The 27,801-nt window shown below is 43.0% G+C and overlaps 2 protein-coding genes and 1 long non-coding RNA gene across 3 annotated transcripts; 1 reads left to right on the forward strand and 2 right to left on the reverse strand.

The window, feature by feature from the left end:
- The first annotated feature begins 262 nt into the window (after positions 1–262).
- LOC128086762 (uncharacterized) lies at positions 263–2,126 on the forward strand. The gene is made up of 4 exons (XR_008209523.1): positions 263–506; positions 627–874; positions 1,517–1,642; positions 1,977–2,126. It is a non-coding gene; the product is annotated as an uncharacterized LOC128086762 (long non-coding RNA).
- Positions 2,127–3,585: 1,459 nt separating this feature from the next.
- On the reverse strand, positions 3,586–14,782 carry CSRP3 (cysteine and glycine rich protein 3). Its single transcript, XM_052695691.1, has 6 exons — positions 14,653–14,782; positions 11,457–11,600; positions 7,769–7,937; positions 5,746–5,881; positions 4,999–5,092; positions 3,586–4,230 (listed from the first exon to the last, which is right to left on the reverse strand). The coding sequence occupies exons 2-6, from the start codon at positions 11,566–11,568 to the stop codon at positions 4,151–4,153; spliced, it is 591 nt and encodes a 196-aa protein (XP_052551651.1). The 5' UTR covers positions 11,569–11,600; positions 14,653–14,782; the 3' UTR covers positions 3,586–4,150.
- Positions 14,783–15,525: 743 nt separating this feature from the next.
- Positions 15,526–26,302, reverse strand: E2F8 (E2F transcription factor 8). Its single transcript, XM_052695464.1, is given in 19 exon segments — positions 15,526–16,176; positions 16,614–16,716; positions 17,346–17,440; positions 17,443–17,618; positions 17,620–17,653; positions 17,799–17,934; positions 18,756–18,974; positions 19,960–20,473; positions 20,725–20,812; positions 21,168–21,201; positions 21,203–21,378; positions 21,717–21,866; positions 22,702–22,863; positions 23,456–23,761; positions 24,520–24,676; positions 24,950–24,987; positions 24,990–25,118; positions 25,121–25,832; positions 26,291–26,302. Coding segments are annotated over 19 exon segments (3,312 nt in total). The 3' UTR covers positions 15,526–16,105.
- Positions 26,303–27,801: the final 1,499 nt, after the last annotated feature.

Below are 27,801 nucleotides of genomic sequence, written 5' to 3' on the forward strand. Positions count from 1 at the left end.
TTGCAGTGGGTGCTCGAGGGTGCTTTCCTAGCTCTGCGTCTCTCTCCGGCGCCGCAGTGGAGTCGGAGACCCACCTAACATGGCGCCGAGCGGCACAGCCCTGCCTTCCATCTCCACCTTCCTCCCGTCACGCATCGCGTGACCGCCGCAGTTCCGGTTCCGCCGCGGCGGTGATTGGCTCCTTCTCTCTCTGGGCCGGAAGCGAGCGTTCCGGCAGCGAAGTTCGAAAGCGAAGCGCCGCGCCGCGCTCCGTGCAGCCGGTGGGCGTCCCGCTCGCTTTTGGCCCGGCTCTGCGGTGCCGGTTCGCGGCGGAGGCCGGGTGGCCCTGGAAAGGGGGAGCTCGGAGTAGCGCTCCGTGCATCTCTGCACCGAGGCGTCTCTGTACCGGGCTCGTCCGGGCGGGAGCGGCCCTTCCTCGGGCGCCGGGCGGCTGTAAAGATACCACTGTTGGATTTCGGTGTGCACAGCTCTCATCTGACTTCGTCCTGGGCTGTTTTCTCAGTCATGTGAGTGTGAACGCCAGCGGAGTACTTCCAAATGAAGTGCTTCTCCTCATTCAAAATTGTTAAACGCTAGTTTTGAAATACAATTAAACGATTATTCTCCTTCTCTTTTGCTTTGTACAGCTACACCCTGAAATGCCAAACGAAGCCAGATTTTGGCGAAGAATCGATGGAGTTAGAAGTGTGTTGGCTCAGTAAGAATGAAGCAGCTGGTATCAGGAGACAGAGGCCAGAGGCTTAGAGGGCATGCTTGGTCTACAAGAGGCCGGTGGAAGACTTTTTATCCAGCTGCCACGTGTGACTGCTGCTCAGAAAGCCACAATGTTGTACTGAGACTTGAATCATCATTTTAGAAAAATCAGTTTGGAAAGGTAACTTGTGATCTCCTTCACAGCCGTATTTGAGAAATCTTGCCGGCTTGTCCCCTGACCTCTGCAGACAGTTCTCTATCCTGAGCCCTTCCTCAAGGGCTCACACTCAGAAGTGCACGTCACGTGAAAGTCTGAGTCCTAAGACTTGTAAAATCTGGCAGGAAGAACTATTAACGTTGAAACTGTTGATTCCCATAGAGATGCTTGTATAGTGTAGTGATTCTGGTTTGTGTGTTCAGCTGCACGGCTTTTCCATCTGCTAGTTGTTTTGCTTTTTTTTGAATATATGACTCCTAGAATGTTACTGTTTGGTTTTAAAAAGTTAACATAAACAAGAAAGCTCCCTTTCAGTAAGGGATCATATTCAGTAAGCTTGTCATGTTCTGAAAGGCTGTTTAGTGTTTCAGCTTAGGAGAGACAGTTCAGCAAGTGATTCGTGTGCGCGCAGTTGATTGCAACTATCAGTCTTTAGAACTACAGAGCACCGGATGAAGCGTGTTAGAACTTTGCCTTAAAGAAAAATGGTGGGTTTGGGGAAGAAGCCAATAAGTTCTTGTTTTAGTTCAGTTCATTTCTTGTGCCTGTTACAAAGGAAGACATTGATGTGTTAAGTGCATAACCAAATGAACTTTGTTGTTAAAGGGAGAGACAGCGCTTGACCTTGCAATTCAAACTCAGAATCGCTTTGTCGTTTATATGTTAATGGAGGAAGGAAGAATGAGAAGCAGAAGGAATGACAGGTTACTGAGAATGATGGAGAAATACGAGGTAATGTCACTAATGGAAGGAAAGCTTCAGCGTTCCGTGTTCAGAATAATCTGTAACTTACCTCCGTTCTGACAACAGGATCTTCTAGGCTTCCAAACCTGGACACTCAAAAATGAAATGTTTTAGAAGCACCTTCCTGTTCTTTGGGTGTTTGTTCCCCCCATTCGCCCCCCCCCCGTTGTTGTTTTCCCTGCCTCCTTATCCCCTGTGTTTTGATGTGTCACTTTGTTCCCTATCTTGAGTCACTCAGCATTCGTTCTTATATTAAGTGTATATATTGGAATAAATCCTGCTTGAATATTCTGTCAGATTTTAACAGTGATCATTTTAACAGCTGTTCCTGCTGCTGGCATCTTGCTTGACTGATGTGGGCCATAGGATACGTAATGAACTTGAGTTCTGATTCCTGGCTTTTGAAAGGATGCCTGCTTCTCTTTCTGCTGGTTGGGATGGCTCTGTCTGTGAGGTTTGTGGATTTCTCTCTTTCTGTTCTTTAGATCTAGGGGGGGAACTTTGTTACGAACCAGCCCTTTCTGAATTCTTTTAGCTTCATAAAGAAATTACTACCAAAGTTTCCCTGTTATACTAAAAATCTTAATTTCCTCATGTGCTAGCAGATGAAATCTTCCTTAGCGTTAACTGCAAATATTTGAGTTGAACTCCATCTTCTATCCCTATTAAATGTGACGCAGGTTAAAAAATGTCAACAGAGGAGTAATGATGAATAGAACGTTGTTGTGTTTCTTCTCTTAGAGCTGTCTTTGCCGACAGCTTTATCCCTTAACTACTGCTTCCCTAGGGATCACGTATTGTTAATGCCTGCTGTTGTCTTCTGTAGGTTTATTAATGAGTATTTCTCATTTTTCAGTCTTGCAGACTTCTTTCAATGCAGATGTTTTGTTATGGTCAAACCCAGTGGAGTTGGCAGGACCAAGCAATACAACGTTCACGTGATAAAGAAGAAAAACGTTTGCTGTGTATGAATTCTTGCTTGATTTCTAAAGCTGCTGAGCTGTGTGAGAAATAAAACTGGATGTTTTGTTAATTTTTATATTCTTCCAAAATCTGCTTGTTTTTATTTTTTTATTGTTCTTAATATTAAAACTTTCTTGTGTAAGGGACAGCAGGTGCGGGTATGAAACAATTACTGTGCCTCTTTATGTACAGCATGAGCTGACACTTTTTGAAATTTTATTTGAAAAGGTGACACTAAATATACTTCCTCAAAGGGTTGTTTTTAGGGCAGAATTTGGAGACTTTGTTAGCGCCCTTTGTATTATTTTGCAAATAATAAAATTGCATTTGAAAAATGAACGGGGAAGTTCAATATCAAAATTGGCCTGTAAGTGGTTATCTTAGATTGTGAACACAACCTAATGACGCTCTGTATTTGGGTGTTTTACTTGTGACAAAATAGAAATTTTAATGCTTCTAAGAATATTTTACAGGTTGAAACAGATTTGTGAGATATATGAGCAGGGAAGTGTTTAAGAACAGGTAAGCACAAAGCCATAAGTGAAAGCCTGTTTGCCTTACGTTTTGCTTGTGCGTATGCCCTGTTAGCTTCTGGAAATTGATAAGGAGATGATAGAAAGTATTAGCATGTATGGAAAAGACAACTATTCTCCCCGGCATGCACAGATCTATAACAGCTGCCACACCAGTCATGTTCACAAGATGCGAAGGCTGCAGCATCGTTCCAGCGTGGCAGGCTGGGCAGTGTGTTGGGAGTCAAAATACTTCATAATAAAAACTGGCAGGGAAGCAGATTGAGATCAGAAAACCAAAGTTCAATGCTGTCTAGAACTGACAGTGCAGAATAAAGCAGTGTAATGAGACAGAGTTCTTGCAGGTAAGGAATGGGAGGTATCATCTTCCCCCTGAAATGCAGTAGTTGTGGCACCGTGGGACATAAAGCACAAGCAAATTGAAGTAAACAAAAATGTGAAGCAAAATGAGTGCTTTATTTAGCTTGAAAAATGTACAATAACAAAACTGAAACACTGTATTCTAAGAAAACTTGCTTTTTCTTCAGAAGGCTGTGAACTTCAAGTTCTTCTAAACTATGTGTCCAAGTGAATGATGTCTACTCTGCATTAGTCGAAATAACATTGAAATCTTCAAAACGCTAGGAGGAAACTGGCCTAGATCATTAGATTCTGACCCTTGTGCTTCATAAGGTATGTCTGAATGGGACAGTGTGCTGACTCCTCAAGTTCTGAGTCTGAACTGTGGTAAATACTAGTGTAAGGAGCAACAGTGTTTCATGAACAGAAGTTCTTGTCACTATTCACTTTTATGGTAAACGTGAATCTGATTTGATCAGTGTACCTTTCTTAAGCTGTTCTAAGAATTTGTTAAGGTACAAGCTTGTGAGTTTTTCCTGCATGATGGAAATTACTTAATGAATGTCCTAGGTTATAAGCAGTAGGTGATGATTTTGTTTTACTTGACACCTATTTTCTGCTGAGATCAGCAGCAGGTTGACTCTGTTGCATCCACTCCTTTTCACTCACATTCTTTCTTTTCCACTTGAGTGAGGCCACCAAAACCAATTCCTTTGGGACCAAAATTCTTTGCGTAGCAAACTGCAAAAGAAAGAAAAGGGTCAAGAGTATTCTGAATGCTTGCCCAAGTGGCTTTTGGATTTGGTACTCATTCCAAAGGTAAGTTAGTACAAAGAAGGAAACCTGAGGTGGTCTTTCTCAAAAGTGTCAAGAAATTCTAGTAATGAAAAATATTTGAATTAAACGTGTTGCATCTGAGTTTCTGAAAAAGAAGTTGGAAAAGTATGTATTTAAAATTTGAATAACAATTTATTTAAATATGGTCTTCTGTCCATGCAGACTGAGCATCAGAGATGTTCAAAGGATGTTAGAAGAACAAGAGTGTGGAGCAGGTGACTTTCTATGATTGCTTGGGCAATCCATTGTGACTCTATTGCCAAGTATGCTCATACTTATTTATCACAACTGCCCTATATTAGTAGTGGTCAGCGTATTTCTCCAATTACATTTGTTTGATCTCTTGCTGTTGTCAAATTGTGCCCAATTTCAGCATTCTCTAGGATTCTCAATAGTTCAGCCTAGGATATAAAAACTTAGCATATCTCCTGGAGCTCTTTCCAAGAAATCTGCAAGATTTATTGATCTGAGGAGAACATCTGTGTGTAATTCAGCATGAATGCGTTCATCTTCTGTGTTATTAAAGTATAGGGGAAGCATCACTTTTGAAGTCTAGTGGCAGGAAAACCAACTAGGACCATGATCTTTAAAGATCTGTCTGTATCTTTGTTATTAAGCATGCAACAAGGTAAATCACGATGGTAATATGGGTCTACAAGGAACAATTCTTACCTTTACAGTAGAGCTCTCCGTCTTTGTCTGTAACATTTGTAGACTCTAAACTCTTTCCACAAATAGCACAGCGGAAGCACGTTTTATGCCAAGGCTGAGGGAATGAAGACAATTTGTTGTTATGCTACAGAAGATGCACAGCTAGCAGATGCAAGAAACAGCTGTTGCTTTTTGTTGCATGAAGAGATTAAAATTGTCTTCTTGGCTTTATGACTTACAATTTTAGTACTTTTAGATTAGTTTTTCAAATTATTATCCCGCTTTAATATCTTACCTAGTGAGCTTCTTGTTGATGGAGGACTGGTAAAAATCAGAGAGCTATAGATAGTGCTCTCATTGGCCACATCCTTCGTGCGTGGAGACAATGAGTGAGAGTTCCTAGAGCAGAAGGCCAGCATATATCGCACAGTGCTGGTTTTTTCTAGTCATGGAATCTCTTTAACTAATTTGTAGTGGCAAATGCAGGTATATATTTGAATTATAACTATCCCAAGAGGTGTGAGTAGGATGACAGTGGAAGCTGAAAGGGAAGAGTTGTCCCTCAGACCTTGACAAGATGCAGAATGTTGAAGAAGGCTTGTGGCAAAAAATCAAGTCAGTATGTTAGACATTTTGCTTATTCAACCCTATATTTTCTTTATCAACACCAGGTAAAAATCTTCAAGGATTGATTAGCTCTAGCTAATCACCATGAAAAAAAATTTGGTTGTTTTTTTTTTTTTTCCTAGTGCTTTAGTAACTACTTACTTTTCCTCCTCCCATTATCTTCTCTGCAGCATACACCGATTTGCCGCACCGGGGGCATTTATCCACATCAACGATCTTTTTGGCAAACTTTGAAGGATTAGTTGGTGTAGAAGGGCGAGCAGACTTTGGTGAGCCTCTAAAACGGAAGTTTTCTGTGTTATAAAGCATTGCTCAAAATGTTATCTTCACTCTAGAAATTTGATTTTTGTGGCTGTTGTTTCATTTTTTGTTTTGTTTTGTAAGGGGTAGAAACATTCTTACTGGTTAAGGGCATGGAATCATTAAGGTTGGAAAAGACCACTAAGGTTATCAAGTCCAGCGTGGAAAGGAAGGGTCACAGAATCAGAAAATCATGTTGGTTCAAAAAGACCTGTTATATTGCACTCCATGTTACATAGTTAAAAAATGAATGCTGCACCCGCTGTTATTGCCCATTTTGGACTCAGCGCATGAAGCTGACAACTGCTATCATGAAAAGTGAATTCTGTTCTATTGAGAGGCCAATGAGGAAAAACAAGCAGAGGACCTCCACTCTTGCTGCTAGTATCAGTATAGAAGAGATCTTGAAAGAGGAAGGGAGGGGAAAAAAACTCTAGATTTTGCACGTGGTTGTGTTTTTTTGTTTGTTTGTTTCTGTTGCTGCAAGATTTTGACAGGGCTCGTAGCTGTTCTGAAGTCAAAAGCATCAGACAATTGGCTTTGTTTTGTATTTCTGGACCCTGTGGCTTATGTCTTTGTGCTGGCTTAGTCATTCACAGAACTACTTTAGAATTACCAGACTGGTGGACTGCAACAGGTCATTAAGTCACCAGGATGTTGCAGCTCTCGATACAGAACTCTGCCCAGAGTGGGTGTGTATTTTACAAGGGGTACAATTCAATACAGCAGTTCAGATTTTATTTCCTGCACAGCACATTTGCTAATTGGTTTCTTTACAGTGATACCAGCAGAAAATGTTGGCTTTGAAATGTACAGATTTGAGAATAGAAAAATACTACAAAAATGTACTGTCAGGTATAATTACATGCAGCTGAAGCTGTTTGAAGATGGTATCTCAAGGGAATGCCTTTGTTCAGTCATGTCCTCCATGTGTTTGTAAGAGTTGTACAAGCCACAGGGAGGGTTTAAAAACATTATTTCTCTGTTGAGAGGAGGGTTAACGGTGTGTGGTGGTGGTGTTGTTCTTTCTCTAATAGTAAAACCTAGCTGTATCTTAATTCTGATGGAGTGAAGAACATCCTTGTGTTCTGTGGTGAATGTGGTTTTACCACTGTGTACCAGCACAGTGGCAAATCACAACTGAAAACTGGTAAATTACCATGTCCACCAAGGAAAGGTTGTGGGAGATTCTGCTCTGCTACTTGTGCTACATGTTGGTGGGAGAGCAGAGCAGAACACCTGAAATAGCCCTGAGTGACAGGTAGCATCAGACAGCCACATGGTGCTGCCGGTTTTCCCCTGTATTCAGCACTGGTGAGGCCACACCTCGAGTACTGTGTCCAGTTTTGGGCCCCTCACTGCAAGAAAGATATTGAGGCCCTGGAACGTGTTCAAAGGAGGGCAACAAAGCTGGTGAGGGGTCTGGAACACAGGCCATATGAGGAGAGGCTGAAGGAGCTGGGAATGTTCAGCCTGGAGAAGAGGAGGCTCAGGGGAGACCTCATTGCTCTCTATAACTTCCTGAAGGGAGGTTGTAGTGAGCTGGGGGTCGGCCTCTTCTCTCGTGTCATTAGTGATAGGACCAGGGGGAATGGCTTCAAGCTACGGCAGGGGAGATTCAGGCTGGACATGAGGAAGTATTACTTTTCAGAAAGGGTGGTCAGGCACTGGAACGGACTGCCCAGGGAGGTGGTGGAGTCACCGACCCTGGGGGTGTTCAAGGAAAGACTGGATGTTGTATTGAGGGACATGGTTTAGTAGGAGCTATTGGGAATAGGTGAACGGTTGGACTGGATGATCTTTTAGGTCTTTTCCAACCTTGGTGATTCTATGATTCTATGATTCTATGTAGGGTTGGACTCACTGTTGCAGGTTTAGGCCCAGATGGTCCCCGGTGTCAGTGCTGAGACATCCAGCTCCTTGCCCAAAGCCAACACCTTTGGGGCCGTATTTTCTCCCATAGCAAGTTTTGCAGTAGATTTCAGATTCGTGAGCTGCCACTGTGGTGCTGTCCAGAGCCTTCCTGCAAGCCACTACAGAAAGGAAGAGGGGCGTGATGAAACATCTGCATATTCCAGTATGAATGAATGTGGGTCAGAATAATTACAGTTGTTGCTGATTTTTGTTTATCTTCAAAACTGTAGGAGAGGAAGGAACGTTAGTGCACTGTCTGCAGCAACCCAGTGAAGTTTTATGTGGAGGTCAGTCAGAATCAAGCAGGGCACTCTTCATTTATGTAGTTGCATTTCTTTGGGCTGTAGTGCCATGGGGAAAAGCGACCCCGAACACCTGATGGTTTCAGCTCCATTAGATGTCTAGAATGACAAGGTTCTGGTGTTGGAAATTCTGAGACCACAAGGAATGCCCTCTTTGTTGTTCTTGTTGCGGAGAAATGCTTTGTGGCTTACCTCACCAGAAAAGGTCCTGAGGACCTGGGGACAGAACGTGCCGTGGCAGTGCCATGCACTTAGCGGAGTACAAGTTGTACCCTCTGTGTCACTGCTTTAAATCTAGCCTCTGCTTGAATGGACTTAAAGTCCTGGAATGCTAGCAGCTGCTTGCCTGGGATCTTGGTAGGCATGTGTCCTTTATCAGAGAGGCACAGATGGCACTTGAAGCCAACAGACATTGCTAAGGCCACTCTCGTGTCCTCTGGTTCTCCTCAGATGGGTATGGAAGGCAGGTTAGTCTCTAAGTTCTCTTGGGCGCTTTGCAGATCTGAAACCTGATCAGCCTTCAATGAGTGGAGTTCTGTTACCAGCAAGTGCATCTCCTTGCTGCTTACGCCTGGAAACCGAGATGATAACAAATGGGAAAAAATAATAATGACATTCTTCATGTGTTTGGTGGCTGCATACACTGTGCTGTTTTGGAAGCTGAGTACGTGGCAGCCCCCACCCCATCAAGAGAGATGAGGCTTTCAGTGACCAGTGCCTACAGAAAGTCAGGGTTCTGTAGCATGCTCTAAAAAAGTAGCACTGTTTACAAATCAGTCACTGCATCAACAGTGATCGGTAGGGATGGGAGGGGGGTGGTAAAAGGGAAAGTGTTCTCCTATTCTTTGAATAAGCGTGTGTGCCACTGAGGGGTGCTGATAGCTTGGGAAATAAATTGTGAGAGTGATGTAACACCAACCTGTGAAATGCACAACTATGGAAAACAGTTGGAAGTTCACTCAAGTCAGAATTTAAGGATCTAAGGCAATATTGGAACCAGTGCAGCTTTACTTCTATCACAGTACTGTGTAGAGGGGAATGCAATTTGCATGGAGCTCTTTAATTAAAATGAGGGGCTTCTGTAAATGTGCAAACTCGATCACTTTGTGGTGCTGTCTCTTCAGCTTTGAGATGATAATTATGTTTGCTGAGGGAGTTAGGGGATGATGGAAACTCTAGCAGTAAAGTGTTTCTATTCCTGTCACTGTAGGGGTAGAGTATCAATTCACCACAACAGATGGAGCAAAAGCCCTTGAAGTGCTATTGTTGAAATAGCTTTGGGACCTGTCACCTGCCAGCAGATAGCAGGCACTGAGGGCTTTCAGGTTTGTGGCATGAAATCCTGCCAAATGTCCATCACGGCTGCGCTGTAAGCAAAACCTGGCAGGGAAACAAGGTGGGCAAACTGCAGGCTGTATGGGAACTAAGGTTGACTGGAAAGAAGCTCTTTACATGTCCGTGAGGTGAAGTTAGGGACATGATTGTATCATTCAGCTCGTCAGTTTCTTGCTGTGCCAACAGGTTGTCTTGAAAAAGCTGTTTGTTTTAGTGGGTCAAATACAATATAATCTCAATTAAATTGATTTTGGTTTTGTACCTGAGATCAGGTGTAGAGAATATCATTTTTTTGTGTGTGCTGAGAAATAAAATCCCGTAATTGACTCACTAAAAAGCCTGTGAACATGGTATGTGATGCTGAAGGATCCAGTCCAAAGCTGGTGGCTAGTGTTTATGAATCAAGGAAAAAGAAAGCCAATTAACATACCTGTTACCACCCATGCTTTGCTGCATCCTTCATTTTTTGACCTAAAATTCTGCTGGGATTACTTTTTTTTTTTAAGTATCTGACCTTTTGATGAGTTAGTTCACACTCAGGGGTCCAATGGGGAAAAAAACAAAAGCAGTAGACCTAATGAGTGTGTGGTATTTATCACAAGCCATTTAGAAAAGATCATTTATATCAAAAAGGAAGCTTAAACTTGTTCCAGTATTAGGTGCCTGAGAATTTATATGGGAGGGAAATATCATTAACTATGACCCAACAGAACAGCTGTTTATTTTTATTAGACAAGAGTCTACTCATTTGACTTTTCCTTTCATATACCTTAGTATCACTGAATAAAGCATGTGTCAATTCAAGATTTTCTAATAATTATCGTGTTTGCATTCAGAGTGTCTGCAAAGCATTTAGCTATCTTTAGTCCTCAGCAAATTGTTTATTCTCTTCACTGAGGATGAGTGGGGTTGAACTGATGGTGCCTTCTTGCTTATTTTTCTAGTGCAAGCTCATCCACAGAGAAAGATGCCTGCCCAACATCAGAGGTGTGTGGGGAAGAGTAAGTGAAATGGGAATATCTGGAATGTGGGTTGGAGGTGCTTGCAGATGGTGGTGAGAGATATTGTTGATAGAGATAACTTTTCTGTGTGAAATGATATTTTGGGGGATGATCCATAAAAGTAATGTCCCCTAATAAGACTGACTTCTGTCTCAAGAGCACTGGTTAAGTTCTTGAAGGCTTTTTGGCTTGAAACTTGTAGCGTGCTGCCTCGTGGGACAAAAGGTAGCACTCTGGTGTCCCTAACAAAAAACATCTAGTGTGTGCTTCACAAAGGAGAAGCCAGGATCCTGAGAGAGATGTGGCTCAGGGGGAAAGGGTTATTGAGAACTGATGAGGAGTGGCAGACTGGCCTTTCAGAAAACTGGATGATGCTATCGAGAAGTTATGGTTGTTTTATGTCCTTCAGTTGCTTAAGGAATGTGACACAGGTTTTTTTCTTTAGTAAGTGTTGCCTCTGAGGTTCAACCAGTTATCCTTACAGATGAGGAGCCCTCAAAACTGACTTTTTAGAGTCAGTTTTAATTAAAACACTGCAGCTGAACAAACTTAGTTAAGTCTTGGCTCCCTCCCTTTGTCCCCTCTCTTGTGTCAAAGGCAGTACCATAAACATAGCAGTGTATGGTAGGAGTATTTTCTCTGGCCAAATAGGATCTCTAAGGTTCCTAGAGAGTGTCAGCCCAGAGTCAGTCTCACTGTGCTGTTCTCCAGGAAGGATGGTTAGTGTGTGCCTGCTCTCTGCTTTGAGCTTTCTCAGTGGTAAGATGCATGAACCTCACAAATCTTCCCTCTCTGAAGTTTGCTCTGGTGCTGGTTGTTTCTACCATCCTTTACACTGCTTGAGCTGTCTTAAGACCTGCTCTAAATGTACAATGAGCAAACAGGTTGAGAAAGTGTGAGCATCTTCATTGCGAATCTTCTTGAATGCAAGGAGTACCAAAGGAAGTATACTAGCTGTGGTGGAAATAGCTGAATTACATGGCTTTAACTTTGCACTTACTGCAGAGGAAGCACGTCTTGTGAAAACTCCTTCCATTGCACTGAATTTCCTCAGCATGGTACACTGTCTTTTCACAGGCACCGCATTTGGCTCCACCTCCCCAGTTAGGCATCCTGGTATGTGAAGATTTATGGTTTATGGTACCTAGAAAATCAAACTCAGTGAGTAAATCCAATAGAAAAAGTGATATTTATTTACTTATTTCCCTTGAACTGCTATTGCCAGGTAAACCCTAGCTAGGATCTGCTCATGTGAATTGTACCATGATACTTGCAGACTGTCATTGAGCATTCTCAGTGATGTTTATAACGGCAATTTTCTCTGTCAATGTGAGTCAATTTGTGCACACCATCGAGTTAATATCTGAACCAATTCCACCATGAAGCTGAACAACACGACATTATTACTGAGGACACTGTAATAGAACCAAGTTGGTCAGTGAGCTTCAAGACCTCTGATGCACAGCTGTCATAAAGTAGTGACTGGGGCTTTCATTTGTCATTTGTTAGAAATCTAAACGTCTGAGAGAAAGGGAGTTGTGCTTCCTATTCCAATGGCTATGGGAGTGACTTGCCCAAGGTCATGTGTCTCAGGGCAGTGTCAGAGCCAGGAGCTGAGCATAGGTCACCAGACTGTGCTCTGTAAGTGCCCCTGATGATTGTGCTATCATGCAGCTGGAGCAGCTACAATCTACGGTTTGCCCTTCTGTTTTCTTATTTGAGTCACTGTTTCTGGAAAGTCTGGGACGTCATCTGGTCATCTGCACGTCCTGTTATCAGGCTGTTGAAGCTCCTGGCTCGAGCCACCTCTGTCCTTCTTGGAAAACCAGTCACTTTCTTATTATAGGTCTTTCAAAGTCTGCTGGTCCCATTTGGATTTGATTAAACCCACCACTGGATGTACTTAATTAAGAAAAGGATTTTGAATGCTGAATCAAGCCTTCCTGTGATGCAATGTAAAAGAGTGGAGTTTGTCATGATAGTAATGTGATAGCAGTTACTGAAAACAGCCTGAGTTTTACCCACGGTCTTACTGTGTACACAGGACACCGATGTCCTGTCTGTCATGATCTTGATGACTTCTGTGCTGCATCTGCTGGTTTTCAGAAAGAAACGTTTTCTGTCTGCCAGCTCCACAAGCTTAACCTCGAGCTAGTTCTGGCTACTAACCCAACTGATTGTGCAATTGCAGCAAAAGGCATCACTATCCAACAGAAGGAAGGCAGGACTATAGCACAGCAAGGTGGGCACATCTGCACTGTTATCAAACACTGATGGTCAAGATATAAGCATCTCCAAGTATATCCTCCTTGGCATTCTGGTTATTAGTGCAGCCTCACCCTGTTACCTGTGGTAGGCAGCACAATGTCATTGTGCAGCAAGGTGCAGCCTCTCATTTTTGTGATGGAACCATCTCAGCTCAATCTGACCTTAGCTGCTGTAGAACAGCCATGCCATTAAGCTGTTTCAGACTATCAGTCAGTTTCCTTGCTGCTCTTACAGCTATGAAGCACTAGTGATGCATGGGAGAGAAAACCCCAGCTTGCCTTGAGCTGTGCTTATCTGCAGTGTAACGAGTCAGAAGCAGAAATGGGATGTAGCTGAGGTAACTGTATGGAAGGAATGGATTACAAATTTGTTTTCTTCTTCCTCAGGAATGTTTTTGTGAAATAGCACTGTCGAAGTCTTTTTCCCATTTCTTTTAAATGGGGGAGTGGAAAGGAACAGCGATAAATATTTCACTAGGGTCAAATCTTATCTCATTCTACCATTTTGTATCCTTTTTTCCTTTTTTTTTTTTTTAAAGTGTGTTTCTATCAGTAGCATTTTTTCCTTTAAAACAATCAAAATAATGCTTCAACCATTTTAAAATGAGAGGGGAAGATCAGTTTTATGATTGAAAAGTCAAAGGTTTTTCCCTTTGCAGTGTTTTCTTTGAAATTGGGCTGCGTGGTGGTCCTGCACAGCTGGAGCAGCCTCCTGTCCTGGAGGAGAGTGGTTTGCACCTCTGGTGATGGGCTGTGCCCTTCAGAGCTGCAGTGTCTCTGAAACTGTGACAAAAGAATCCTTGTTGGAAACTAATTCTCACTGCATCATTTAGGAGGAAAAAGAAGTAGCCTTGGAAAGGCTGATAGCGCTTGATAGTGAGCCTTGTGCTGTTGTGGGCTGTGGTTAGACCTCTCAGAAGAACAACTGCTCCTCAGCTAATTATAGTAACATGACAGGGCATGCACACACATTTTCCATCCTGCTTTGGCATCAACTGATGGGAAGCCATAGGAGGAAGAAGTCACAGTAAAACCTTTCTGTGAGCATTCTGGGATGCGTGCTGCAGCTCTGCTGTAGTCCTAGTGTGAGATGTTTGGCCTGAATCAATTATAAGTATGAAAATAATCATTCCTTATGTAACAGACAACAATAATATCAAATTAAACTGCTGTGTAAGACCACACTGAAATTTCTTATCCCAATAGCTGTCTGTGGGAAGCGTCAGTGGGTCACAATGTGATCCTGGTATTTAATTGCTGCTGCTGTCTCATCCTGTGGCTGCCTGTCATCTTGCTCCCCCACAGTGCTGCTCACCTCATCCACACCATGAGGGTAAAGGGGTGACATCTTCCTTGCCAACATGGGAAAATGAGGGTTCTGCAAACCCTTTGGAAGCAAGAGGTTTTAAGTGATGTGGTATGGAGTGGGCAAAACTGACTGAAGGAAGCCAACACTCCTGGCTGAAGATTCTGATTTTGTCTATATCGTTCCCAACGATCTGTTACTGCTTTTTGCATAGTAATACGAAGTTCTGCTCAATGCTTCCTTGATGCATGCTTTTGGAGAAATGCAAGCTGGCATCCCCAAAAATCAGGATGTCCTGATGTTGGAACCAAATATTTAGTTGTGACTTAACAAACAAAAACTCTAAAAACCCAACCCTTTCTCCCCCAGCACGATTCATGGCTTTGGGAAATGATGTCCTGCTGCACAAAGGTGCCATTCCTTTGTCCAAACCTAATGCTGTTCTATCAGCTTTTCCTTCCACATCATTCTCTCCTGCCTGTGTTCCTGTACCAAGTCTAAGCCATCACAGCTGAGCTCGGGCGCAGTATTTTGTACACATTCATGCTGTTTCTACCCCCTGATGGGAAAAAGACCCAAACCCTTATATCAAATGCTAGCAGAATCCCACGTGCTGTACTTACAGCGTAGCTTGGTGTTCCTCCCTCTTCTCTTATGCCTCAAAGGATTGAACTGGAGGGATTCCTGTGCTCTTTAAATGCAGGGGCTGCTGCTGCTGGCCCTATAGGCGGGGAGGGGAGGGGAAGGAGAGAGGGCTTTGGGGATCTGAGCAATGCCATTGCTATCGCCAAGCTGAAAATAGCTGCTGACAAAAGCCTGGCATTTTGTTCCCTTGTGTCCACTTGTGAGTAGGTGGACAACAATGCAGCCCCTCAGATGACACCTACAGCACATTCCTGAATGCAGCCTAATGGATCATAAATAAAGATGAAAGCTCAGTAGTTGCTGGAGTGTTGCTTGGATGTGGAACGTAAGAATCCTGAAATGAGAGCTTAGTCATAGTCACATTGCCAAAAATAATTTACCAAAATAATTAAAAATGTTTATCAATATTTATGTGTGTGTGTGTCTATGTTTGTATTTAGCCCCTGTGAGTTTAAGTATTTGCAGAGCAAGATGCTTCTTTTAGTTTGTGACTTTCTTTGGTGGCAAAACAAGCTCAAACGCCACTGCATTTCATGTAATTAAGTTAGCTTATTTTTATGGTTATAAATGGGCTTTCCAGAGTTCTAAGTTGATTGTAGTGTGGTCTTCTTTTTTTCCCCACAGTTTCTTTCACCACTTTTACTTGTCACTAATGAGTGTGGGGTCATCCAGAAGAAGTTGTCCTCCCTCCTGCTGGATTCCAGGCCTTATACCCTATCTGACAGTATCTCTCATTCAGAAAGCAAGATCAAGTGTTCATGCCCCTTGCTGATTAAATACCATTTTCCCCTTCTTCAGAGTCCTTCTCTGACCAAAAACACCCCAACAAAAAACTACTACTGTACACTGTATTACACAACTCCAGTAATTTAATTTCATTAAACAAAAACAAAGCCAAAATGTTTGTAATTTGTCTGAACAAATAGCTTTTACAATATAACATAAATATTTCTTAACTTACATGCAATTTTTTTGTTGTTGAAGACTTTTTTGAACTAACTTTACAGAAGAGGAACACTGGACATAGGAGCAAGATAAATTCTAACTCTGGCCTTTTAGTAAAACAAAATATAACAGTATATGGTAAAACAAAATAAAACAGTACTTTCTTTGTGCAAAACATGTACTGATAGACTGTACCTTTCTGTACAAAGACAATTTCAGCTTACTTTGCATAGCAGAAAAGCAACACAAGACATGAGATACAAAACTCAGTTGCTATAACACTTTAGGTAAGCCTTGTGTAAAAATACTTAGCCCTAACTTTCTCAGTAAAGCCAGTTTTAACTCTAAAGCATTCAGGCAATTCCAGCATTGTTGTCTTGTCAATTCACATCCAAAACACACCTTGTCCAGTGTAGAGCTCATTGTGTGCAGTGTATTATCAGTAATTACGCCTGCTAAAACAGTCAGTCACTCAATATCCAAAGATCAGTTTTCTGAGACTTCAAGTTTTCATTGAGGAATACATGAGGTCCCTTGATAGATTGTATCAGTGCCACATGAGGGCCACAAAAATGGCAAAGGGCCTGGAGCATCTCTGCTATGAGGAAAGGCTGAGTGAACTGGGTCTGTTCAGCCTTGAGAAAAGGAGACTGAGAGGGGACCTGATCCAGGTCTATAAATATCTAAGGTGTGGGGGGCAGAATGGCGAGGCCAGACTGTTTTCAGTGGTGAGTGGAGACAGGACAAGGGGAAACGGCTGGAAACTGCAGCATAGGAAGTTCTGCACCAGTGTGCGCAAGAACTTCTTTACAGTGAGGTGACGGAGCACTGGAACAGGCTGCCCAGGGAGGTAGTGGAGTCTCCTTCTCTGGAGATGTTCCAGACCTGCCTGGATGCTGACCTGTGCGACCTGCTGTAGGGAACCTGCTTTGGCAGGGGGTTGGACTCGATGAGCTCTGGAGGTCCCTTCCAGCCCCTACAATTCTGTGATTCGGTGAGTTTGCAGGCAGCACAGGCACTGTGTTCGGCTCTCCTGGTGTGTGGAAAAAGTTTTCTGTCGTCGTCTGAGGCTCCGGGGGTTCCTTTAGCACAATAGGCTAAAAGAAAAGGGAAAGCTAACTTTCAGTTAAGAAAAAGTAGTCAGTTCTTGCTGTAGGTTTCTGCAGAATGTTAGCAAACACACTTCTTCCTCAAATTCAGAAATCTATCAGCTCTCTGTGGAGAAGAGTATCCTCCTTTTACTTGCTCTGCATCTACATATCCATATATATCTTTATCTATATCTACATTATGAGAAATCAGTTTATTTCTATTATCTCCTCCTATCTCCTTTTTTAATACAAACTGTAGGCAATACAGCATTATACAAATAGGAGCTGAGAGCAAATTAGGAGGATACTGAGGAAAGATAAGGCAATAAACAGTTTATAAGCGCTTGTCATTTCATATCCATCCAACATCCTCTCAGAGGCTCTTCACACCTTGTCATCCATCAGTTCCTCCAGCTGGCTCCACTTTCTCAACAAGTAAGATACTTTTTCTTCCTTTCTAACCTCTCAATTCTATTCTGCTATTGCTAGTTGTCACTTTTTTTGGAAGGCAGTGCTGGATGATGAATAAAAATTGAAAAAGTGTTCATTTTAAAGTTTTGCCTGCTTAAGGAATTACTACACCATTCTTTCCCACTCAACCTATGGTTAAGCAGTTGTAATATATTGTTTCTTACTTTTTCTTCTTATAAGGTCATGTTTTCTGAGCTATGTTTACTGCCTTCTGTTCTTGATGGGATTGGGATATGCTAAAGAACAGGATTTGCAGGAACTGCACACCAGCAGGTATTAGTCGTGCACGTTGCAGTGTAACGTTCAGGAGTGAAGCACTTGGATTTGGGACAGAGCTGGTGTTGCTAGAATTGAGATCGGAGTTGTTCAGTACAGGTGCAGCAGCTACAGAAGTTGGTGACAGCATGATGTTCAAGGATGTGTGAAAAGCTGGAATGTGCTTTCTGTTCAGATGTCATCATTGGAATGGCACCTAAAACAGAAAAAAAAAAAACGCTGTAAGGATTGAAAATTGAAACTAGAGACCTTGCATTGTGATTTCACAGCCCTGGTAGGACGAATCTGGCTCACAATCCTTCAAACCTGGCATCTGTGTGCATATTTCATTCAGTACTCACCTGCAGTGGGTAAACTTTGGGTAGCAGTGTGCTGCAATGAACGTAGCCCAGCATTCTCTCTATTGGGAAGACCTGCATTATTGCTATGGTGAGTGCACTGAGTAAGAGGAATGAAGTAGCCAGATGGAAAAAAGGTCTGAAAAAGAAAAAGACAATACACAGTTACTCCAAAGGTGTAAGAAAAAAATAAGTTTTTCTTCAAAATCACATTCCCCTTGCCACTTTCTTATTCTATATTCCTCATATCCCCAGGGCTCAGTATTCCATACTGGCTGCCATCTGAAAATTGGACTCAGTCGATTCAAAGCCATGCTCCAAAACAAGGCTGTCCTCATCCACACAAATCACCCAGATTCATTCCCAGATTATATGCTAGAGAGGAACTGCAGACCTATATGCAATTAACGCAGTGCAATTCAGCTAGGCAAAAGAAATCCTCATGTGTTGTTTTTTTTTTTTTAATAAATACCTGGGCTTAGTAATTGTGTCACCTCACTCCTAGATTGTGTTTTCTCTCATGGCAAATATCGGAAGGCAATCCTTTGGCACTTGTAAGCTCTGTTTTTGACAGTAGAACTGTTTGTGATTTGCAAGTTCACTGTAACAATAAGTGAGAACTGTGGTGAGTTTCACTGCAGTTCTGTTGTACATCAAAGTATCGTAAACTAAATGTTAGTATTCTAAACTAAAAGAAGTAACAGTCTGGAACCGTATGAGATCTCAGTATTGCTTTCATCTACTTAGCGATCTTCATCCCAGTCAAAGCCTGAAAGTCGCTTCAGCAGAGTCTTGCTTTAAGCTGATTGCTGTTGTTTTTTCTAAAACATGCTGTATAATAATCCAACTAAAGGCACATCTATATACGCGTAGTTATTCAGTTTTGTTTATTTTGCATTCTTTCACGTGGTGTTTTCCCAGGTAGCAGGAAAAAATGCTGTGCTGTGTGGCAAAGCTCACCTCATGAGCAGGACTGGCAAATGCCACAGGTGCATCTTGTTTAGTTTCGGTTCTGTTCTCATCTTCTGGAGCACGTTCTCTTTTGTGCTGCTCAGAACAACCTGCCCCGCTCTGATCAAGTGTTTCAAATCTGTTCTGTTTTTATTCCTGGAAGTTGTCCGTTTCGTGATTGGTTTGTGAGCCAACGGAGGGTGGTCTTTGGTGTTTAGGGGGTTCTCCCTTTAAAAGAAAACGCACGTGAAAAAAGCCAGCAGGCACTGTAAGAAAAATGACATTCTTAATTACAAACGTACTATGATAGCCATATGTTTTATAAATCAGAAAAGCAGAGTTTCTTCTGATTCTCGGTTTGAGTCAGTAAGAGAACCAGTTCCACGTTATCCCCTCTTGCTCCTTCAAAGCTGGCAGGTGGTCAATGTTTCAATGCCACACATTGCCATAACCCTCTGGTACCATTTCATGGCAGTTTTGACAAGCACAATTTGAAGCAGCGTAATAATTTAAAGACACTAAAGCATGCAGCAACTGAGGAGTGAAAGATGATCCAGACCCAGTTTCTTCATGTGCATCAAGTGTATCTGAACCTCTTGTTCTCTTTGTGTGTCATATTAAAATCTCTTAACCAAGTATAACATTAGGTAAATACATCTAGAGGATAGCAGGATGTGGAAACATGCCCTGTCCAGCAGGTTTTGTGTGCCCACTTTGCCTCCTAACGCCTTTACAGCCAAGAACAAGAAGAACCCTCATATAAAAATGAGGAAGCTACACCAGAACCATTGTATATAAACAGATTATCTGTATATAAACAGATTAAGTCCTGAAATAACTTTTCAGGAATTGTATCTTTTTGACAACAGTTGTACTCTTAGTCATACCTTCTCAGAAATAAAAAATTGGAGGGGCAAAGGGGGAAAATGAGAAAATACAGCCTGATTCCAGGCTGGGTTTTTGAAGATTTACATTGTGCTGAGTCCTGTATATTCTGCCTGATGTTTTAAAATACCAAGATTACTTTTTCTATGTAACAAACCCAAACCAATTTCTACAACAAAAATCAGCTGCCAAGATGACTCCTTTGTCACTTGGCTTCTTTAGTTAATGGAAAAATATGACAACATCTGCTAGGTTCCTCAATCACTTTGAAAACAAACAGATGACACCATCACAAGGCTATAAACCAGGCTGACAGAAATTAACTTACCACAGCATTATCAAGGCTTTCCATATTACTTCTACACTTTTTAATCAAGTTACTCTCTTGTAGTGCCTGAGACCTCTTAAGGCAGCTCTTTGATGAAGATTCAGATTCCATAACTGGTCTTTCTTTAGCTGCTATGGCTTTTCCTGGATCAGCTGCAGCTGTGCAATTGTCCCCTTCCTTGCTGGTCATTTCACTTAATGCTTTTGGATTAATACTTTTAATTCCTTTCACATTAGCACGCGGTAGAGGCTGCAACATGAAACTTGGGCTGTAGGCTGTCACAGCTTGAGAAGGATGCAGATACATTGCATAGGAGGCACCAGAAGGAGGCTGAGGTTGCATCACTGCTGATGCTGACTGGTGGCTTGGAGGCAGGGCACCTAACGGCTGAATGAGAAGAGGCTTTGGAGGGGTTGCAGCAGTGTGAGTGTTGGCCTTGGGAGCTGCCTCAGGCCAGGGCAGACTGTGCTCCAAAACAGATCCTGACGGATCATTTTTCATGTCTTCTGGTCTCCTTAAAACAAGAAGTCAAAACACGTATTTTAGTATTTTCATACAGAATGCCCTAGATGTTTTTTACATTACAAATTCACGCTGTCTTTGTATGTCTTGCTAAACTGAACAGAAAACTCCAAGTGAAAAAACAGCCTAAAGCACCAGAGGTTTCAGGTCCTTGCAGATTGCTGCCCAACTCAAAATAAGCATAGATTAAATTTAACAGTCAGTGACAAAAAGCTTCCAAACACAACACTTGTGCAGACTTACTTTGGTGGCTCTTCCAGCTGATATCGAGGGACTGCTGCAAGCTGAGACATTTCACTTGTATAAACTGATACGTTTTCATCTGTACCTGCTTCAAGGGAGAAAACAAAAACATTTTGCTATCAGTTTTGTTCTAAGTGAAATTCAATCTCGAGACTGCATTATTTCTACTATTATTTCTAATTGCAGAGCTTATTCTCTGAAGATGTGTTATTTTAGATTTGTTTTCGTTATCAGTCTCTTAAGGCATCAAGATTTACAGACAACATACACTTATTTCCCCCATCTTGTTTGTTTCTGACTTTTTTTCCAACAATAGTTGTTGTAAGCAGGAGATCCATTCATCCACTTCTATCAGAAGGCAAGCCTGCATATTTAATACAAGACTCCACATTCAAGTGAAAAACACGACTAGAAAGAGAGACAAATACAGTTTTCAGCTATACTTGTGCTTATTTTAACTGGACTGGTTGGAGGAGAATTGGATCTTCCTTCTGTCACTTTCTATACTTCTAACCAACTTTATTAGGGATGGATGCTGAGTGAAGTTTTGCTTTACTCTTGAAGGAAAAAGATTTTTTGAATGTTGCTCCTTGGAAGTGGTAGATTCTGAAATACCTGAGATGCAGGGTGCTGACGTTGTTTTAAGCTTTGTAGCTATAAAACCAAATAAACAGAAGAGTTTTATATCATACGTAAATTCAGATATATCACAAATATATTCAGTAGTTAAAAGCAATTATTTGAGCCTGGCTTATAACTACTGAAGTACAGGGCAGCAGCAAAAATGGAAATGCAGGTATAAGAACACATACTGTGTGCCTTATATGTGCTCCTCTGAGAAACACTGCACTGTTGAGAACCAACTGCAATGATGTGAACATCACGGGCTTTCTGCCCCTTTTACTCAGTATTTTGGTTAACAGCTTTCTAGGAGAGAAAAGGAAGAAATTGCAATCATCAGCAAAACAGAAGAAGGTGGTACATATACGTACCATCGGTGCTGGGTGGGACTTCAGGTCCTGTCCATTTAAATGCTGGTTTTCTCTCTCCTCTGTTGCCTCTCTCCTCTGTTACATAGACTTTCTCAATAAGCTTAAGGCTTCTGAGAACGTTCGCTGTGTCATAAAGCCTCTTGATTTTAGCTGAAATAAACACATATAAAGCAGAGCAATTTTTAATAAGAAGTTACCATTGATCTGATTTTAAAAGTTATGATGTATTTTTAGTGTTTGAAAGGAAAAGCCATCATTTATGAGCACCATTTTGTGGAACGTGTATTTGTATTATAAAATAACATGACAGACCACAACTTTTTTGTGGCATTCACAAAAAAAGAATAAAAAATAGAAAAGGAGTTTGCCTGAGAACCAAAGGAGTAAAATTTTCAGGGAAATGCAAGATGAATTACTGATCCTTCAAGAGCAAGCACATTCTCACCTATTAGAATACACCAATCTAAACCTCAAAGTACCTTTATATCTGAATGGAGAGGAAGAGGAGGAAACGTGCAGGGAACTGAAAGCAGGGTAAAACAGTGAAGAAACAATTGGCAGTTACAACATTGGGTTTCACTTCCTCACCTGTTTAAAGCTATTAGCAGGACTTTTACAGTATCTCTTCAGGTTTCCCTTGAGTAAGTAATGTGACCTGAACACTTATTTGCATGCTGCTGGGGCACCTTTGCTGAAATGATGCCGAAATGTTTGACAGGTTCCTTGGGAAATCACTACCAATAAGCAGAACCTACTTCAGGTTGGAAAGATTTCCCAGACTTCTCTTACGTGACATGTTTGAACAGTGATGCACAGGTGGGCCCCTGTGAGAACTGTGCAAAGAGGTTTTGGAGGTTCAAATACCTTCATGGCAAGATGACGGCATTTTACACTGCACAGTCTTGTAATGGATTTGCTCATTTAGCTTACGCTTGATTTCAGAAAGCGATCAAGAAGCAGACAGGAATAGCAGCCTTTTACTTACTGTTAAACTTGCTTTTATCTAAGTCTTCTATCTGATCTTCTCCAATAAATATTTCAGCAGCAACTTCAAGGCTTACTATTTGAGGTGTTGATACAAGAAGCAGCATCACAAATTTCTGACTCAGCACTTGCAGAGACTTGCCTTTCTGGCTGTTTATAGAGGCTGCAGAAGACAGGAAAAGAGGATTAAAGCATTAAGTGACATGTCAGCTACAAACATTTTTATTCTGCTATTCTGTGATTCTGTGAAATTTGTCAGCAGCAACTACGCAGGGCCGACACAGAGCCCAGAATCTAGTTTCTACATGGCGATCATCAGGAAGTCAGGTGAATGCCATGACTAAGTACAAAACAGTGTGATGTATTGCCTTGTATAGCTCTCCTATCATCTGATTTGTACTCCTTAACTGCAGATTATGCAATGTATGTAACACTCCTCAGTGAGCATGTCTTCTACAAATCAAATTTAATGGAGTCATTTAGGCTTCTGGCTTCTATTGCTTCCATAGGTAACAAACTTGCTACTTGGCTATGTTTGTTACATCACCTGATGCCCTTCTTGTTCTTGCACTCTCAAAACCAAAATGTGTTCTTAAGAATTAAATGGGTAAGACAACTGAAAGAAAGCACAGAGTTCTTCCGCCCATCACAGACAGACAGCAGCGTTTTAAACGTAAAGACTGATACATTTTTTTCCCCATGCGCATATTTATAATCAGGAGCAACGTTATTCCTGGCATACAGAGAAACCTTACCAGCACAGAATTCGGTTCCTGGGAGCTCCACAGAACATATTTCTGAATGCTCATTGGAGACAAAAGATCTTGCTGCTTCTTCATTTCCTTTGCCATCCACTTCAAACTCGTGCTCGTACTTTCTTTTCTAGATCATCCAAATTTTTTCTGTGTACTTGTTCTCTTCTCCAATTTTCTTCAAGGTCTGCAGGATTTTGGCAAGGTTATGCTGCCCATGCCAAATGTATATGTTTCTGGCAATACGGCTCACCATGAGGAGGCTCTTGAGCACATTCACAATCCTGTAGATACGTCTACGTTTAACATCTGCAGAAATGAAATGCAAGATTAACATGGCATCTCAGTCACATAAAATGTCTTTGCCATTTACCTGAAATACAGTTTGCACAGAAAAAAAGATGAGTTTGCTATGCTTCCCCCTCTTAATTTGCTTGTAAGGCATTTTCTAACAGGATGTTCTTTTGTCTAACAATCTAAAAATAGGATTTGCTACAATGATTCAAAAAATGTTACAGCAGTGTGGTTTATATTGGCTTCCCAAACTGCAGAATATTGCAATTTCATCGTTCTTACAGAAGAAGACCTTCAGCTTTATGTCAGCATTTGGAATCTTGGCAGATGATTGGTGAGATACAAAAAAAGTGACGCAAAACGAGAAAGTTGAGTTATCAAAGGCAGCAGAAAGTAGTTTCTTACTTTGGTGTAGTGATGTACAGGAAGCTGCAGGTTTGGGTGCCAGAAATGCTGGCTCCTGCCATAACAATCAACTGCTAATCTTTGCCATCATTTCTATGCCAGAAAATCCCAACAGCTTATTTGTGTTATCTGCAATAACTTAGATGTTTAATATTAAGCAAAATTCTGAGTTTATTAGTTCAGCTTGCTGGAGAAACTACAGTGGTTTAAGAGAGTTGAGGTAAGAAAGAAGAGTTTGAAGGTTTAGGTGAATGAGAGCACAAAGTAAGCATTCAGACTTCTATGGAGTGAAGCAGTACTGCACAACAGGAGGGTGATTTATCAGCTTGTGCATAGGTGGACATGCAGTAGGATATACACCAACTTACTGAGCTCCTTGACTACTTCATCAAGGTAAATGTAGTTGTCCTCCACAGCGCTGGGATAATCTGGATACTGAGCCAGGAATTTAAGGCATAGCAATCCCAGGCCTTTCTCTTTGCGACTCGGTTGAAATATTTCATATTCATCTCCTGATAAGTGCTCCTACGCAGAAAAAGAATTTGAGAAGTTTTTACAACAGATATGTCAATATAAACACGTTACAGAGCTTCCCTGCCAGCACAAAGTCTGGCATTCTCCTCTGGCCCTGCGAGATGGCAGAACTGTAAAGACTGGAAGAGACCTCTGGAGATCACCCAGTCCAGCTCGCTGCTACAACAGGTGTACGAAACGAGTTTTAGGTCTGGAAAACACTGCAAAGCGGAAAAAGCCGACAACCAAAGGGGCAGCGCGCGGAGGCGGCCGGCCGGGGCGTACCTGGCAACAGCAGGAGGGTTCCTGCAGCCCCCGGCTCCGCTGACCAGCACCTTCAAGTTGGCGGTGGGCGTCCAGGGCTCGCCGGGAAGGGCCTCCTCGGGCTTGGGGGGCGTGGCGAACGGCTGACAGCCTGGCTGCAGCTCGGCCAGGGCGCGCTGCGAGCCTCCGCCTGCTTCCGGGCAGTTCGCAGCGACCCCCGGGGCTGATTCTCCTGCGGAGAGAAGAGAGGAGACGGGAAGGGCAGAGCCGAACGAGCGCTGCCGAGCCTCAGAGCGGCGCCGGAGCGCGGCGGGCCCGGCCGCGGTACCTTCTCTCCGATGTCCATCTGCGCCCCCGGCCTCAGCAACGGCCGCCACCGCTCGGCACGGCCTGGCCCCGCGCGGGACGAGTGGGCCGCCGGCCCGCCCCGCCTGCCGGACCACGCCCAACGGCCCGGCCCCGCCGGCGGGCGGAGCGCTTCCGGGATCCGGTTTAAACATTCGGCGGCCGCCGCCCGTCTCGGACCTCGGACAGACCGGCAGCGGCAATACCGCCCCGCGCCGCTGCGGTTTGAACCGGAAGCGCGGAGCCGCCGGCGGAGAGGGGAGGCGCCCCGGCCAATCGGCTCGCGGTGCGTTGGCTGGCTGGCGGCGCTGGAAGGGGCGAGCGGAGGGCGGGGCTGCGTGCCTCCCGCCGCTCCCCCCAGCGGCCGCGGTGAGGCATCGCCCACCTCGGGACCGCCAGTCGCGCCCGCTCTGCGCCAGCCGAAGCTGGTGCTGCTCGCGCTGCTGTGCTTCAGGAGCCGGCCAGGTGCTCGCCCACAGCGGCCGCTCCGTTGTTCCCTCGAGCTCCCGGACGCGTCCTTGGGTTCAGGCAGACCTTCGCCCCTCGGGGCGTGGGCCTTCTAGGTGTCCGGTGAGCACACGGCTCCGTTTGTGCTCCTTGAGCTGGGGACTGAAGGCTGTGGGGACGTATCTCCTGGTTTGACCGAAGCTTGTCGGTGATAAGCTAGCATCACATAGATGCTGGTCAATAACTGAAGAGTACAGTGCTTCGTAGGTACCCACCTTGTGTTATTTCTTAATTCCAATGCAAATTCTTAATTTCAATTCCCTGTGAAAGCACAGGGCTCTGTGGGTGTCTGCTCCAGGCCAGGAGGCTCAGCCTGAAGTACCTCAAGAACCTCTGACTACCTGGCTGCTTTAAGCACAGATAAGAGAACAAGGTTATTCAACAGAAAGGAAGAGTGGATTCTGAGCAAGAAGCAGTCACTGGGAAACGCAATGTTATCCTTATTTAGGTGTCTCTGCAGTGCTGATTTCTTCCAAAACCCTGCAGCCGCAGGGGTGATGGCATTCACACCTTTCTCCTCATTTTCCTCTGGCTGTAACCAAAACGTATCTTTGTTTCAAGAAGTAACTCCAGACTCAGCCTCTCAGAAACACAGGAGCACTCAGGGCTCGCTGCAGGTCAGACTTCTTTTACTTCCTTGCGTCCCCTACAAAACTGTGGTGAGGTCGTGTAGACCTGCTTGGGGCTCTTTACCATGGCATGTTGTTTCACTTGCAACTTCACCCAAGACAAAACGATTGTTGCACTCCAATAAAGCAACTTCTAAAGATGAAATGTGTGCTGTAGAGAATGAGGGCAAACAAAATGATGGGTGTGTTTGTAGTCAGCCAATGAGGTCTGGATGCCATCTCAGGTGTTGTCTTCACCCTGCATCTCTGCAGGCAGGAGCACCACCTTTAATTTAATTTAATATTCACTTGTTTCTTGTTAAATGAGGGATGTTGAGCCAGCTGGTCCAAATCAGAGATGAAAGGTGGGGAAAAAGAGGTGGAAACTTGAAATCCTAAACAAACCATGTGCGCATTTGTGGTTTGTTTTTTTTTTGTTTTGTTTTTGTTTTTGTTCTGGCATGCTAATTTCAGAGAACATTAAATCAAAGCAGAAGCTACAGTCAAAGAACATTAATACCGTGTGTATAATCAATGGATATCAAGATGTTACAATCACAAAATAAACAAGAGAGTTAGGCAAAGTGGATTATGATAACAAGAGAGAATAAATGGAAGGCTTACCCTTATGCTGGGCTCACTACAAAACACTGGAAGGAGGGATCTCCAGACGAGATCCTTCCCCACTGGGAGCCAGCTCTTAAATAGGTCTAGGAGGGATGGAGCCAGGCTCCACCCCTTCCGGCAGCACAGCTGAATTGCCTTCACCTGTGCTCCTCTGGCTGACTCATGGCTCGCCTCAGGTGATCAATCAGAGGTTCAGGCCGTGACTCAGCAGTTCCCATACGAACGTTGTACACAGAGAAATAGAAATGTAGCACTTAAGTGATTCACTTTGGCAGGTATATTCTTCCTGTTACAATTAATTATCAAGAAAAGAAACAAAAGCACAGACATATATCCAGCATGAAATGCATCTGAGCTCCAACAGGTGCCTTCATCACACTGTTAAAGAGTGTAGAGAGCAAAAAGCTCAGAATGCTTGGGCTATAGAGCATGTTTCTGCTTCAGATGCCTCTTTGTAGTCAAATGTCTCTAAAAGCAAATGTTCATTCAAAGCCAATTGCTAGACAAATTCTATTCCCCTCAGTGCTTTAGCTGAGAAATGATATGTGGTGTTAAATGGGGCATAACTGGCAGAAGACTTTTTACTGTAGCATTAACAGAACAGTCTGTGCTACTATGGTACCACTTCTGGTTCACTTGAGTGCATTCACAATGTTCTTATGTTGAACTGTTTGGCTTAATTCATCTGTTGGTTCGTGTTGCGTTCCCATCAAAGAGAGTAAACAGACTTGGACTGGGGAGATTTCACCAAGAATGAATTTGGTTCGGGAATGCTCATAGTGCTTG

Source organism: Tympanuchus pallidicinctus, unplaced genomic scaffold, assembly GCF_026119805.1.
Source record: "Tympanuchus pallidicinctus isolate F22 unplaced genomic scaffold, pur_lepc_1.0 scaffold3, whole genome shotgun sequence".
NCBI lineage: Eukaryota > Metazoa > Chordata > Aves > Galliformes > Phasianidae > Tympanuchus > Tympanuchus pallidicinctus.